The 13,986-nt window shown below is 38.7% G+C and overlaps 1 protein-coding gene across 3 annotated transcripts in view; it reads left to right on the plus strand.

Annotated features, from left to right (window-relative positions):
- Positions 1-13,077, plus strand: part of col15a1b (collagen, type XV, alpha 1b) — a 39,141-nt gene extending 26,064 nt beyond the window's left edge. For 2 of the 3 annotated variants that reach the window (XM_089131313.1, XM_089131311.1), the window contains 29 exons: positions 81-116; positions 795-932; positions 2,928-2,990; positions 3,165-3,200; positions 3,301-3,342; positions 3,418-3,480; positions 3,683-3,718; positions 3,927-4,010; positions 4,093-4,146; positions 4,439-4,474; positions 5,032-5,094; positions 5,182-5,271; positions 5,350-5,385; positions 5,477-5,530; positions 5,618-5,674; positions 5,756-5,815; positions 5,941-5,982; positions 6,568-6,592; positions 6,702-6,776; positions 8,034-8,059; positions 8,164-8,262; positions 8,783-8,927; positions 9,099-9,163; positions 9,265-9,393; positions 9,498-9,599; positions 11,229-11,291; positions 11,383-11,580; positions 11,691-11,806; positions 11,962-13,077. In XM_089131313.1, the coding sequence (XP_088987439.1) occupies positions 81-116; positions 795-932; positions 2,928-2,990; positions 3,165-3,200; positions 3,301-3,342; positions 3,418-3,480; positions 3,683-3,718; positions 3,927-4,010; positions 4,093-4,146; positions 4,439-4,474; positions 5,032-5,094; positions 5,182-5,271; positions 5,350-5,385; positions 5,477-5,530; positions 5,618-5,674; positions 5,756-5,815; positions 5,941-5,982; positions 6,568-6,592; positions 6,702-6,776; positions 8,034-8,059; positions 8,164-8,262; positions 8,783-8,927; positions 9,099-9,163; positions 9,265-9,393; positions 9,498-9,599; positions 11,229-11,291; positions 11,383-11,580; positions 11,691-11,806; positions 11,962-12,178 (2,250 nt within the window). In that variant the 3' untranslated portion in view covers positions 12,179-13,077. The remainder of the gene's footprint in view (positions 1-80; positions 117-794; positions 933-2,927; positions 2,991-3,164; positions 3,201-3,300; positions 3,343-3,417; positions 3,481-3,682; positions 3,719-3,926; positions 4,011-4,092; positions 4,147-4,438; positions 4,475-5,031; positions 5,095-5,181; positions 5,272-5,349; positions 5,386-5,476; positions 5,531-5,617; positions 5,675-5,755; positions 5,816-5,940; positions 5,983-6,567; positions 6,593-6,701; positions 6,777-8,033; positions 8,060-8,163; positions 8,263-8,782; positions 8,928-9,098; positions 9,164-9,264; positions 9,394-9,497; positions 9,600-11,228; positions 11,292-11,382; positions 11,581-11,690; positions 11,807-11,961) is intronic. The other variant, XM_089131312.1, reaches the window with a different exon arrangement.
- Positions 13,078-13,986: the final 909 nt, after the last annotated feature.

The following is a 13,986-nucleotide window of genomic DNA, read 5'->3' on the forward strand; positions in this document are numbered from 1 at the left end:
GATGAAAGAACTCACTCAATGTCATATAAAACTGAAAATGTTCCATTTTGAGCTCTACACTTCATGACTTTCTTTCATAGGGTGAACTAGGAATAAGAGGCCCAGCTGGACTTAAGGTATGTTTATGATATACATTATATGATGCATAAAGGTATGATCACATTTACCACTGTTCAGGCAATGTTTCACGGATGAAATCCAGTAATTTTATTTGGAATCCATTTGATTGGGAATTCCACTTGATCCCCATGCAGATAGGTTCAAGTTGGTCAGGCAGGTTCGCTGCGTTGATCAACAGAAAGCTGTTTGGTTTGAAAGTGACTTCTATGTGAGCTGTGTTTCATACATTGCTACCTTATTGAAAATAGATAATGGACCTTTTTTGCTTGTGAAATTTTGCCAAAATGTGACTGCACCTTAAGGCCGGATTCACATATAGCGCCTAAAAACGCGTAGAAAACGCTGGGCATGGCGCATTCTCCATTTTCCAAAGCGCCAGGGCGGTTGCGCTTCAGTTGGTTCTTGTCACATGACCTATTGTGTGCGTATGGTGCGCTTGCGGTATTCTGAAAAGTTGAGATGTTTTTATCTCGATGCGGCGCATGTAAAAAACGAGCGCGTCGCACCGCTTACATTATGAGCGCGCATACCGCACGCCTACATTTGAAATAACGAACTTGAGCGCGCAAAAGACGCGATATGTGAACCGGCCCTAAGGCTTCATAAAGTTGAAACAACCATTATACATTTTATTTCTCATCATATTGTTTGTTTCTTACTTACTTTTCTTAAAGGGTGAAAAGGGTGACTCTGGCCTGAGAGGTCCATCTGGCCCTATTGGACCTATTGGGCCAAGGGGTTTACCTGGACCACCTGGCCCTCCTGGCCCACCAGGGCTCTCGAGCAACAATTTCATGGTGGACACTTTGAAGGTCTGAAAATCTACTTGCAATTCATTTAACAATAGTAATCCCAGAAGTCCTTTTTGGTGTTTTTTAGAGGCAGATTTGTAATTAACAACCTTTTTGGAATTTCAAATTCTAAATGCAGTACATTATGGTCAACAACAGACTGCTGTTTTGAAATGACCCTGCTGAAATACTTTGATATTCATTCATATTCATTATTGTGATAAGACTACAGAGATAATCAGATCTTCAGATGTTTCTTTTATAAACCAACTCTCCTTTTGCGTCATCGAAGGATAACGCCCCTTTTGGGGGGGGGAAACAAACGGATTCCCCTGAGAACAGAACTCGCTCTAGATCTGCTAAGTTTCTTGATAGCAAAAATGGCACAAACATACACACTCTCTTAGCCAGCCGAGGACTGTGAGTGGTATTTAAATAAGGGGGTTACAGTGGTGTCCCTTTGAAATGGTCGAAAACTGGATTAAAATTGGATGTTGTGACATCATGCTATCCTATCTAGCCTAGAAGGCTTGATCTACTACCGTTCGTGTTGTTACATGTTCTGTAGCCCAGAGCAGTGGTCATCGAAAAGTCATATAGGCCTAAAGCACTTTCTAGACACAAGCAGAAACCAGCCAAGTCCACTTTAGTCCTAGCCTGCCACTATTTCAACAGTAAAATCAGTTAACAGCCAAGGTAGCATGCCTAGTGAGAGCTAATCACGTAACGTTAGCTGCTAGCAGCTTCGTCTTTCTAACTAGTATAGCTAGTCGACAACAAAACAATGTCATATGATCCAAGTGACATGGCCTCATCTTCTAGTTTGTCTTACTGTGAGTGTTAATGACAAAAAAAATAGGCTACTTGTTGATTCCACGAGATAGTGGTAGACGTCTGAATAGTTCACTACTTGGGGTCATTTAATCCAGTTTTCGACCATTTCAAAGGGACACCTCTGTCTCTATCTAGCTTCTTTAAGTTTGTGCCATTTTTGCTATCAAGAAGCTTTGCGGATCTAGAGCGAGTTCTGTTCTCAGGGGAATCTGTTTGTTTGGTCTATACATAAATACTGGTCAGACTTATAGCGTAGATGCGATGTACCCAAAAAAGTGAAAGTGAGGAGCATTTATGGGTTGGGAACCGGACTACTTTATATATTTCAAAGTTACTGAATCCCAAATAATGGTACGCTATATTGCCTAACTTGCTCAGTCGTTGGACCAATTCCCCCTAGTTTTTTGTAAGTAGACAATCAAGATGAGGAAATTTTAATTTTTATATCGATAGTCAAGGGTCAGAGCAAAGATAATTCTCGCTCACTGCCTTTTTTATGTGTGTATATATATATATGCAAAATACCAACTTTTAAGGTGAAATTAAGAATTATTTTTGTTATTTTTTAAGGCCGACATAAATATTCAATCAATATCCCTCTTAAATGTTCCCAGTGTATATATGATATGTGATGTATTTGTATTACATATTACATAATAACTAAGACAAACACCATTGCAAGTTGTCTGAGATTTAATTTTTTTATTTTATTTTATTTCAAACATCGGAAAACTCAAGTGAAAGTTGCAAAATAGGGGAAAAAACACCATGAAACTTCTTATAGAAGGCCATTTTGCTGAAATCCGTCTAGTCTATTAGCCTCAGTGGGTCATGTACTCAGTGGCCTTTTTTGATGAATAGAGTTCAGAGCAAAAAAGCTTTCAATATATTCAAGTGGCATGAACAGTATAATTCAAGGGTCACATCTGGTCCAATTTTTCCTTCATTTTTGAAATTTTTATTTTAGCATTTTAGTTTAAAATGTGAATAAATCCCTTAAAAGAGAGCTGTATTGCTTTTGAGATAATAGCAGCTCTTTGAGGTTGAAATTCTTCAAACATCAATTTTCACTGCCAGAACACCATTTAGTCAATTCAAAACCTTAATCATAAATTTTGAGGATTTTGTGTTGCCCTGGCTTTTATAGTCAGTCTAAGGATAGGAGGTGTTTTATCCTGACAGGATTTGGAGGGTTCTGGGGAAAGTGGATTGTTTCTCGGAGCCGGAATTTCAAAAGGCTATCAAGTGAGTGTACAAAACCATTACAACTATTATGTCCTTCTCAAAGGCTAATCACATATCAAGGTCTTTCATAAACCATGCCACATTTTCCCTGTGCACTCAAAAGCTATCTGTTGAATGGACCTATTCTGAGTTATTTTTCCTCGTATTTTCTTCTCTCCTCTCCTACATTTTAAGGGGCATCCTGGTCTTCCTGGCCCACCAGGATCTCAGGTCTTTTTATCTTTAGACATATTAAATATTATAATATACATTATAATATATTAAAATATTAAAAATATTATAATATACATGTTCTATGTCCTCCCTGTAGGGACTTCCTGGAGCTGACGGAGCCCCCGGATTGTCTGTGAAGGTTTGTCAGACTCCACTGTAGTCACACATAAACGCTATAATTGCCTCATTTGACCCCTTTCTCTTCTCTATCCAGGGTGAACCTGGGTCCCCTGGACCTGATGGAAAACCCGGATTAGCTGGTTTACCAGGAGCCAGGGTCAGTTCTGTTTCTAGCATTCTTGGAGTACTTTGAAAAGAAATATCATATAATAATGTACTAAATAAGTATTGTAGCAGTGATAAGTAATTGGTTAGTTTATACATAGCGAGCAAATGATACAAATTATTGTAGTAGCTGTGGCACAATATAATGTGCAATGTTTTTTTTGTTGTTGTTTGTGCTACCTTGATGTAAACAGGGGCCAAAGGGAGACAAAGGCAGTCCAGGAGAGAAGGTATTATATTGTTTATCTGAGAATATTTTGAGCAGTTACGTGACATGATGATGTGACCTTTGGCCCACATTATTTGCACCAGATATTGAATAATACATGATGATATTCACCCCAAGCCAAATGCACACTGTGGGATTTTTGCAGTTTGAGAAGAAATTCAGTTTGTGTGTAGTATATTCTGTGTTTTGCTGTATTAATTGTTACTCAGGGTGAACGAGGTCGTGATGGACTGAGCGTCACAGGGCCTGTTGGCCCCCCTGGCCCTCCTGGACCAATCATTAACTTCCAGGATGTAAGTACTGAAGTGTGATTACATGCTATGCTGCAATATTATGTCTGAGTTCCTAAAAAGATAATGATTCCTCCCCCTCTAGCTCCTTTTTAATGATACAGCAGCCAAATTAAACCAAGGACCGCCAGGCCCTATGGTACGTAAAGCAGCTCACTGTTTTCCGCTCAAATGCTTTTTAAGATGCAGCATGTTTAACATGGATCGATTTTTTTCCTAAAGAAATCTGTGATTTTTCAGTGATCTTTTTTTATATATGTGTGCAACAAAGATTGTTAAACATCCAAATTATTTATAATCGAGAGGGAAAAAAGGTTAACATGCTTGGTGTGTCTAAATGATCTGGGAAGTTTTTTTTTTTTTTTTGATCATGTATCACATAATCTCTAATGTTTTTTCGCTTGCGTCTGTGTGTGTGGTGCATGTTGCAGGGCCCTGAAGGCTTGCCAGGCAGAGCAGGATTCCCTGTAAGAATCTCCTTCATCTTTCTTTATACTATTTCAAGATGATATATGTGGCGATAAAAAGATGCAACTAAGAGTGTGTTCACACTTGTAGTTCAGTTCTCTTGGTTGTGTTCATAATTTGGTGGTTGTTACATTTCACTTTACAGAGAATACATTTCAACAGAAATATCTATACAAAACAAAACACACATCTATATTATTTGAGATTTAAATCTGTTTAAATCTTAATTTTTTAGGCTTTACAGTGTTATGTTGTCATGGTGATAAAAACTGGATATAACTTAACACACTAAAATTGTTATAATGCATATCGTTTTATATATTTTGGCTATACTTTTGAAACAGTGAGTATTTTTTACAAATTGGCCCCATTTTCTTCCATTGGAAGCTCCTCAGTGTAACATTTTTTGCTGCTTTTACAGAATAGGAGAAAAATTTCTAAATAATTTCGGTGGTAATCAAAATTATGAGCGTTTACGCTGATTTTTGGGGTTATAAACTTTTAAATAAAACATTATACTGGTGGAAATAACTTACATGAATGTTGTCTTGCTCAGGGCCCAAGGGGACCAAAAGGTGAAATTGGGTTCCCTGGTGTTCAAGGACCTCTAGGACTGAAGGTATGGGTTTAAAATGTGATTAGAAGTGACCTGCTGTACCATAATGAAGCATAAACTCCTCCATCAATTTATTGTATTGTCTGAAAGGGAGAAAAGGGGGAGCCAGGCACATCCATAGCTGCTGATGGCTCACTAATAGCAGGCATGAGAGGACCCAGAGGACCGAAAGGAATCAAGGTTGAAACTATTTACTTTTGACTTTGATCTTTTTGTTGTTCCTCAATAGTCTGACACTGCTGTCGTTGTACTTTGCAGGGAGATATCGGTCCCGCTGGACAGCCTGGGATTGTGGTGAGATGCATCTCTCTCACCAAACTAAAAGCATTCATATATATATATATATATAAAAGAATGTACAGTATATGTTTTTTTTTATCTTTAGGGGCCAATTGGACCAACTGGACAAAAAGGAGGATATGGAATTCCTGGTCGACCAGTTAGTTTTATTAATTTTCATCTGTTTAGTTATAGTTTTACATCTCATAAATTCTTATTTCTACTCACTCCCTGAAATTTCTTTTAGGGTCGGCCTGGAGTAGTTGGAAGGAAAGGGGACAAGGGAGATTCTAGTGGTCCACCTGTAAGTTACTTTTTTTGTTGCTTCCATTATGTTTTAATTTTTTTTTATCAATTTTTTTATAACAACTTACCTGTATTCAAGGGTCCACCTGGTCCACCTGGGTATCCAGGGCCACCAGGACGAGTGATTGGCCTCAATGGAGTAAGTCTGTTCCTCTAAGCAGATTTGCAGTGTATCGAAATTAAATTGAGCACCACATTGTGGTTTATCCTAAAATGTGCAGTTTTCACAAAAGTTATGAAATGATTCTGTTCTGAATCTTGAAGACAGTTTTCCCAGTTCCTCCTAGACCACACTGCAAAATACCAGTAAGTTAATGAGCGACATTCTTCAATTGGTGGTTTGGATTTGGGTGTGGCGCATGTCATTCTGGCTCGGCTCCTCCCCCTAATACACTAGCCCTGCCCACTTTGCTCTCTAAGGTGCATGTGTTCATGGCCTTAAAAACAGCATAAAACAGGCTTAATTTACAAAACAGATCTAAATGACATTTTATTCAAGTCAAAAAAATGTTTTTTAGATATTAATTTTGTCAACTGAATTATGCCTGCCTTATGCTGTCATTTACAAATTCAAGAATGTCTCTCCATGGTCCTTTAACCCACTATCTCATCTCATCTCATCCCATCTGAGGTGTTCTCCTAAGCTCACCAAAGCATGTTGCATGAGCTCTAACATTTGTTGGGCTCAGCAGTGATTTCATGGTATTGCAGGATATGGTGTGCTGTGTACATTTTAAAATGTCGCACTAACAAAACTGTTCACTCCTGAATATGCTGACATTAGCTGGCATGGGTTCATTCGTTTAATTATTTCATATCAGACAATATTTTCATAATAATTTTTATTTTGTCCAAAATTGTCTATTTTTATAAAAAAAAATTGTCTTATAGGCCAACAACAACAATTCACAACAAGGTATGTGTAGCAGATCTTATATGTAGCAGCCTTTCCAACAATTTGTTTTTAATAGTTAATGAATGATGAGTAAACAACTTTTGAGGTCTTATTTTTTTCATTGAAACAGACTATGGAAGAGTGTCATCTGGAGTCAAAGGGGAGAAGGGTGATATGGGAAAACCAGGGTTGCCAGGAGTTCCAGGTATAATAAAAATGTCTTATTTTGGAAAATAACCATAACTGTAAAAATCAAAAACATACTCTGTAAAAAAAGATGGACAGCACGTCTCCGAATTCTTCCATTGTAGAAATATGAAGCCAAGCCAAAATATCCCAGTAACGATCATTGCTGATTACGTTGTTCTGCAAGGTCCCATCCATATTCCTGCTCCCGCAGACTCAATTGCAAGTACAGCTGTCAGTAATGATGTTACACCCTGTTTTGTAGCATCAAAACCGAACTAAAACCAAACTTATTGGTAAAACGAATACTCGGAACATACATACATCTGCGTGATGAGAACTACCTAAAATGACAGAAACTCTCTTTGATATATAATTGAATTTTTTGTTTGGCTCAACGTCCCATGCGATTACATGTAGAGGGCGGGGTTTAAGCCCTTTACTGCAGCGAGCCACCAGGGGGCGATCAAAATGCTTTAGCTTCACTTTTCGGGACTTGAGCAGCACACTTGAGGGTTCGCTTAAATCCCTGTCAGAAATTTGACTCTTAGCTGATCCACGTTTAGGAATACGACGCCTATCACTGTATACATGTATAAGCTCTGTCAGTATTTTCAGCAGCTATCGCGCTTCTCATTAGCCAATTCCCTCCTCCATCCCCAGCTCCTCCTCTCGTCAGTCAGGATTTGGCATTCTGATTCCCCCTGAATCAGAATAAAATTTTCTAATTATGCTGTACATTAAAATGAATAGCTTTCTTTTCTTTAGAAAAGTAATATGCTTTCTTTACTGCCGTTTTCTCGCCACTTTCATTATTTCATTATTATTACATATTATTTCATTATTACATATACCCCTAGAACTAAATAAATAAATAAATAAATCTTTGCTAACTCAGTTTCTCCACACTCCCTTTCAAATTGTTCTCCTCCTTCGTTCTTAACTTGGATGTTTACTCTGCATTTATGTATAAGGTTTACAACTTCATTAAAACAATATTTTTAAACAACATGACCTGGTTAGACCTATTGATTATTTCACAGATTCTTTATCACAAAGGACATTCTGGGTTGAGCGAGTGGACCTGAGCGTACCAAATGAGTGGAGTGCAGTCTTCAGAAAGGCGCTCCCCGCTCTGCTCACATACTCTGTATAGCACACATTGATTGGCAGACAGTCATGACTAGACATCAACGGTTTTTGATTAGCGATCAACCATTTTCGACTACTGACACTTTCAGTCTGTTGAATTGATCGTTGTTTTCTTTCTTCACAGTGCCTATGTTTCCTGATGATTATGTGGTGAGTACTTGTTTTCAAGTGCTTATTCATTAGGCAATTGCTATCGCTGTTGTTTTTGAGTATGTATGTATGATTTTGTATGATTCTGAGTATGTGTCTCTAAGGGTGCTAAAGGTGATAATGGCTACAAAGGGCAAAAGGGAGAGAAAGGGGATCCAGGTTTGCCTGGCCCTCCAGGGATCCCTGGAAGAGCAGGCCTTGTGGTAAGATCAGTGTTGGGAAAGTTCACTTTCTAACTAGAACTAGTTCATAATTCATACTTCAAAAAATTAACTATTTCATCCATAGTTCTTTTTTTCCATATGCTGCAAGCTTTTTTTATTTTTATTATTGCACAGCCCATATGAAGAGTTCAGATGCAAAAGCCTCTAAATGCCATTTAAAATTTTCTTCTTTAATGATGATGTCTGGTGTCTTGTGTTGCCAGATTGGGTGTTTTTTTGCTACATATTAAGGTCTGTTTACCTGTGTTTTAGCCGGGTTTTCACCTGGAAGGCTCTATAGAAATCTGGCACCCTATTGTACAAAGTTAAACTGAGAGAGCGTGCGTTCACAGACACCAGAATGAACGTGTTCACAGTAACGTTTATCAGGCAGCAATGCAGTACTTTCAGTTCACGTTCACCCAAAATATGAACATCACAATCAGGCACAACACTGGGTAAGTCTACAAAAAGTATTCAATTCAAAACAAATACTAAAATGAATACTTTTGCATTTCAGGGACCTAAAGGGGACTCTATTGTTGGCCCTCCTGGAGACACTGGTCCCCCTGGCCTGCCAGGAGTGCCTGGTTATGGAAGTCCAGGACCTCAAGGGCCACCAGGACAACCTGGGCCACCAGGTATCCCATCGGCATATGGATCAGGTGACAACAAATACTTTATCGTGACTTCAAATAGTGAACTTTTCCATTAGCTTGAGCGCATTCTTAAACAGATTTCTCTCCAAAGTTTTTTTGAGTGACTTAATCGAGGCAAAGAACTTTTTATCAACAACTTACTCAGGTATCAAACTTCTGCTTTACTTTCTGTCTCAGCTGCTAATCTCCCTGGACCTCCAGGTCCTCCAGGGCCGCCCGGCGCTTCTGGCCATGGAAACCCTGTAAGTCAGATGGTACAGAACTCAGTTGTAATGGAGCAAGCTCATAAACAATTAAATGTGCTTTGGTTTTTTTATTGTGACTGCTTACTTTGCCTTTCCAGGTGAGCACGTACAAAAACATTCAGACCATGATAAGAGAGACCAGTCAAGCTGCAGAAGGGACACTGAAATATGTTATAGACAAGAGTGAACTGTACATCAGGGTACAAGGGGGGTGGAAGAAAGTTGAGGTATTTACTTATTACATTTTCCTTCAAAACAAACGTAAATAGAGCAAAATGTCTTGTCTGCTTATTCTAATGTTTTCTGATACTGATGTGTAACTGTGTTTTAGCTGGGAGAGCTTATCCCAGTTCCCCAAGACAGTTCCTCATCTGCTTTGTCACAAGGCCTGAGCAGACCCAGCGGCCGCAGTGTACCCAGACTTCACAGCCAGGTGCGTCATACATATGCAGTAGTCTAAGGATGCACAGATATTACAATTGTGGGAGATTCTAATAAACTGGTATTTTTTAGCTGAGTAGTAGGGGTAACCATTCTCTTTTTCCTGGACATGTCCGACCGTCGAGATCGTACAAAATGTCTGGGATTCAGCGCATGCTTTCTTCAGTCGCCATTCATTGTTTACATGCACACCTTTTGTTTCAATCTAACTGAATTCATTCCGATTGGTGAATATGAATGTAGTGTTTACAAGAAACCTAAACAAGTGATCGTTTATGTGCGCTTGACCATTGCAAAGAAAACTCCCGCTCCTCCGTGAGAGATACGAAAACCAGTGCGTCTCAGAGGTGTCGCTTATCGTAATCACGTCACCGGCCTCGCGCCATTCTCCCACGGCCCTCAGCCTCGCCCTGCTAATCATGATGAATGGCGACTGTAGAACGCAAAAGTCGAATCCCGGACATTTTGGGCGATCTCGAAATCCCGGGCAGACTCATCACAGAGACTCACTAGTAGCCTAGACTTGTTGTTTAACTACTGTGTTCTGTTACCGGTAGAAGTGCCCTCTTAGGGCAGTGAAGCAAGTGCATTCTGGGAGTTGTTGTCTTTCATCCACATAAGCCAAAAATATTTTCTGGCTTTTCTCAGTCTGGAAAGCTCCAAATTCAAAAATAATTTCACATTTATTCTGCATAAATTACCCATTTTAAATACACATTCATCTCTCCAGAGGTGAAGTATCTCTTTAAGCAGGTAAAGAATTTGTGTACTCGACAGAACAGGACCACAGAAGAAGAATTGGACTAGCGTGTGGTGCAATGCAAAACATACAAATGGAAAACTTTGCCATATGGATGGCAAAATCCATATGGAAATCTAAAGACATTTCCAGATTTACGAAAATAAGAGTTTATGAAGCCTTGGTCCTCAACATAATATTATATCATTCAGAAACATGGACACTAAGAGAAGCAGACAAGAATAAATTGAGAGTGTTTAAAATGAATTGCTTACGGAAAATCCAAGGGTTGACAAGAAGAGACAGAATAAGAAACGTCGACTTGTGGTGCAGCGAATTCAGAAAAAAATTATGCTCGGATACTTTGGACACATGGTCCGAATTAAAACAGAACGACTTCCAAATGTCACTTTATTCCGTCACATTCACGGGACAAGGAGGTGAGGGCGACCAAAGAAAAGATGGTTCAATAACTTGGAAGAGGATCTGAAAAAAATTAGTCTGAACATCATTGAGACTTGCAGACGAAATGGATGGAGGGACTCCATGTTGGGGCTGTTGGAGCATGGTCTACCATCGCCATGACACACGAGACGAGAATATAAGAGATTGTTAGATTATGGTAAAGGTAATCTAAATGTAAAAATAGGTGAAATTAAAGCCTGAAAAAAAAAATGTCATAAAATAAAAAAATACGGAAACGAAAATCAATATGGTACATACGATATGTCCTCTATTATGGCCTTTGGATAATTGTTTGTCTACTACCATTTATCAGATCAAGAGAAATATTAAAATATGCTAGAATCAAATGTTAATATCAGTTATAATGGTATATACTGTACCTTAGTGTCTGATGTGAACATCTAATGTTAATTACAGGAGTTAAAGAGCTTCCTGCCAGACTACAATGTTCTTTCACACACTGCACACTCGATGCCTGCGGTAAGGCTTTCTTAAACCTTGTTGCATGTTTCAATGATTGATGAGAAATGGTGTGCACTTTGACATGACCTCTGACCTTTGAACTTCTCAGTTGCACCTGGTGGCACTCAATGCCCCATTTTCAGGAGACATGCACGGAATCCGAGGGGCAGATTATCAGTGTTACCAGCAAGCCCGTGCCAGGGGCCTCACATCAACTTACAGAGCTTTCCTCTCCTCTCACCTACAAGACCTCTCCACCATCGTCAAGAAAGGGGACCGCTTTAACTTGCCAGTGGTGAACCTCAACGTATGTAAAGGATCATATTTGCACAATAGATTGCAATCAAGATTTCTCATAATATGTAGTTTGCCTAAGTTTAGCCTGTCTAAATTAAGCTTCTTGTGCATCGTCTTTAGGGAGAAGTGCTCTTCGGCAGCTGGATGAGTTTGTTCTCCGGCAACGGGGCTGTTTTTGATCCACTTACTCCGATTTACTCCTTCGATGGACGAAATGTCATGACAGATCAGGCTTGGTAAACAGTTTTTCTTTTTAAACATTTTTAGACATGTAAGCTGAATTCTAACAGTTTGAATAATGCTAATAAAAATACAATCTAAATTCATATTATATCATATTTATAATGAACAAACATAAATTAATAAGTTGTATGTGTTTCTATGACTCAAGGCCTCAGAAACTGGTGTGGCACGGCTCGAGTACGGTGGGCATCCGAATGACAACTAACTACTGTGAGGCATGGCGGACGGGTGACATGGCGGTGACCGGACAGGCATCTCTTCTCCAGACCGGCAGATTGCTCGGGCAGCACACGCGTAGCTGCTCGAACCACTTCATTGTGCTTTGCATCGAGAACAGTTACATCCAGGACCCTGGAAGGAACTAGAAAGCTGACCATTTTAAAGTAATGCAGACGTAGGGAGCAGTAGTAGCTGGACTGCTAGGGGAAATATCCAATCTACTCTGTTATTTTTAGGGAGAGAGCTCCTTTGAGAAGTGACAAGCCAGGGAAAATGGCACTGCAATCATGTTTCAGTACTTCTCTGAGCATGATGTAAATATGTATAAATCACCCACTGATATTGTTCAATCGAAGACCCACAGCATTTATTCAACTATTAGAATACCAAAGAATACCTCAGCCAGACATTGAGCAAGTGTAGGTCCATTGTTTGAGTTCACTGCATTACTGTGTGTCTTCTCAGTTGGTCTTAGTCCCTCCCTTACAGTGACTAATACAGAGTTTTGTGCGTGTGTATAATATTAACTACAAATTTAAAACCATAACCATAGATCCACATAAGATCCTTTCTTTTAATCAGATTAAATGCCAATATTTAGATATCAGTATTTGGATATAATCAAACCACCGAGTTTTGGAAGTTGTTAAAACACTGTAATAATAATAATTTCTTTGTTTTTTCTGTTTAGAGGGGGGGTTTTTTTTACACCCGTGAAGCTACTTTCTGTGAACTTGCATCTAAACTAGTATTAAATGGCAATATGTCTAATTTATAATGTAAAAGCACATAAAACTAAAACCCTGTGCCATGTACATACTTAAATAGGCATTCATTTTTTTCTAAAGTTGACAGTGGCCACAACCACATTATGAGTCTTCACTGTGTTTAATCTTTCTATGACATGTTTAGAAAGACAAACTAGAAAATTAAATACATTGTCAATCTTCTAGAAGTCAGATGAGTCCGAAACACTCATGTAGAGAGCCCTCCCCCTTTCTTTTTTTCATATTTTAATGGTGCTCAGTGAATAAATGTTTTTTTTATAATAAGTATGTCTGTTGTTTCTTTAAGTTGTGGCAGTTTTAAAAACAATACAAAGTTGTACGAGGAAAATAAAGATTCAATGTACCTGCTGTCTCGTCAAGGGCAAATGTGACTATGTAGACTCCCGTTCAAATGTCTGGGGTCTGAAATTCAGAATCATTACTCCTGTCTTCCGTTTCACATCTAATCATTCTAATATGCTGAATATTTTATAAGTGGAAATGTGCATTTCTTCTGGATTCTTTGGTGAATAACTGCCACATTTGATCAATTAATGCATCCTTGCTGAATAAAAGTATTCTTTTCTTTTAAGAAAAATGACCTCAAACTTTTGAACAGTTAGTTTATCATGTCACAAGGGGGCAGAATGGAGACACAAAGCAGGAAATGATCATCAAAGCACATAGTTTGATTCAGAGCTTAAATACTGTATGTGTAATATAATATAAATTTAATATGATTTTGCGCTAACCTTGGCACACATAATGTTTTAATGTTACTCTTTGCAAAGCTGAACCTTGCTGATGCCAAGTTTTCTCTAAAATGTATCTGCATTTTTGCTTAGTCTTAATAACCAATCATCATTGGCCTCATTCTACTGCATTCCATCATATTTGCCTGGTTTGTTTGTCCGCCATACAGACTAGTTTACTAAGCAGTCAGATAAACAGAAATGCTATTTCAGCCTGATTCAAATGGTTCAATTCTACCAGCAGGAAAGAGGAGTTTCCTATAGAGCACTAACCACAGATAAAAGCTGCTCATCAATCTCTGCCTTCAGGCTGTCTGTCTACCCAGCTTGTTTCATTCTCAGGACATAGTTGTAATTTCTGCCCATATTATATACAGCCATCTCATTCACAATAATGATTAAAAATCTTTCTCTTTCTTGTTACACTGCTCCACC

Source organism: Pimephales promelas, chromosome 5, assembly GCF_988280905.1.
Source record: "Pimephales promelas chromosome 5, fPimPro1.hap1.1, whole genome shotgun sequence".
NCBI classification, from domain to species: domain Eukaryota; kingdom Metazoa; phylum Chordata; class Actinopteri; order Cypriniformes; family Leuciscidae; genus Pimephales; species Pimephales promelas.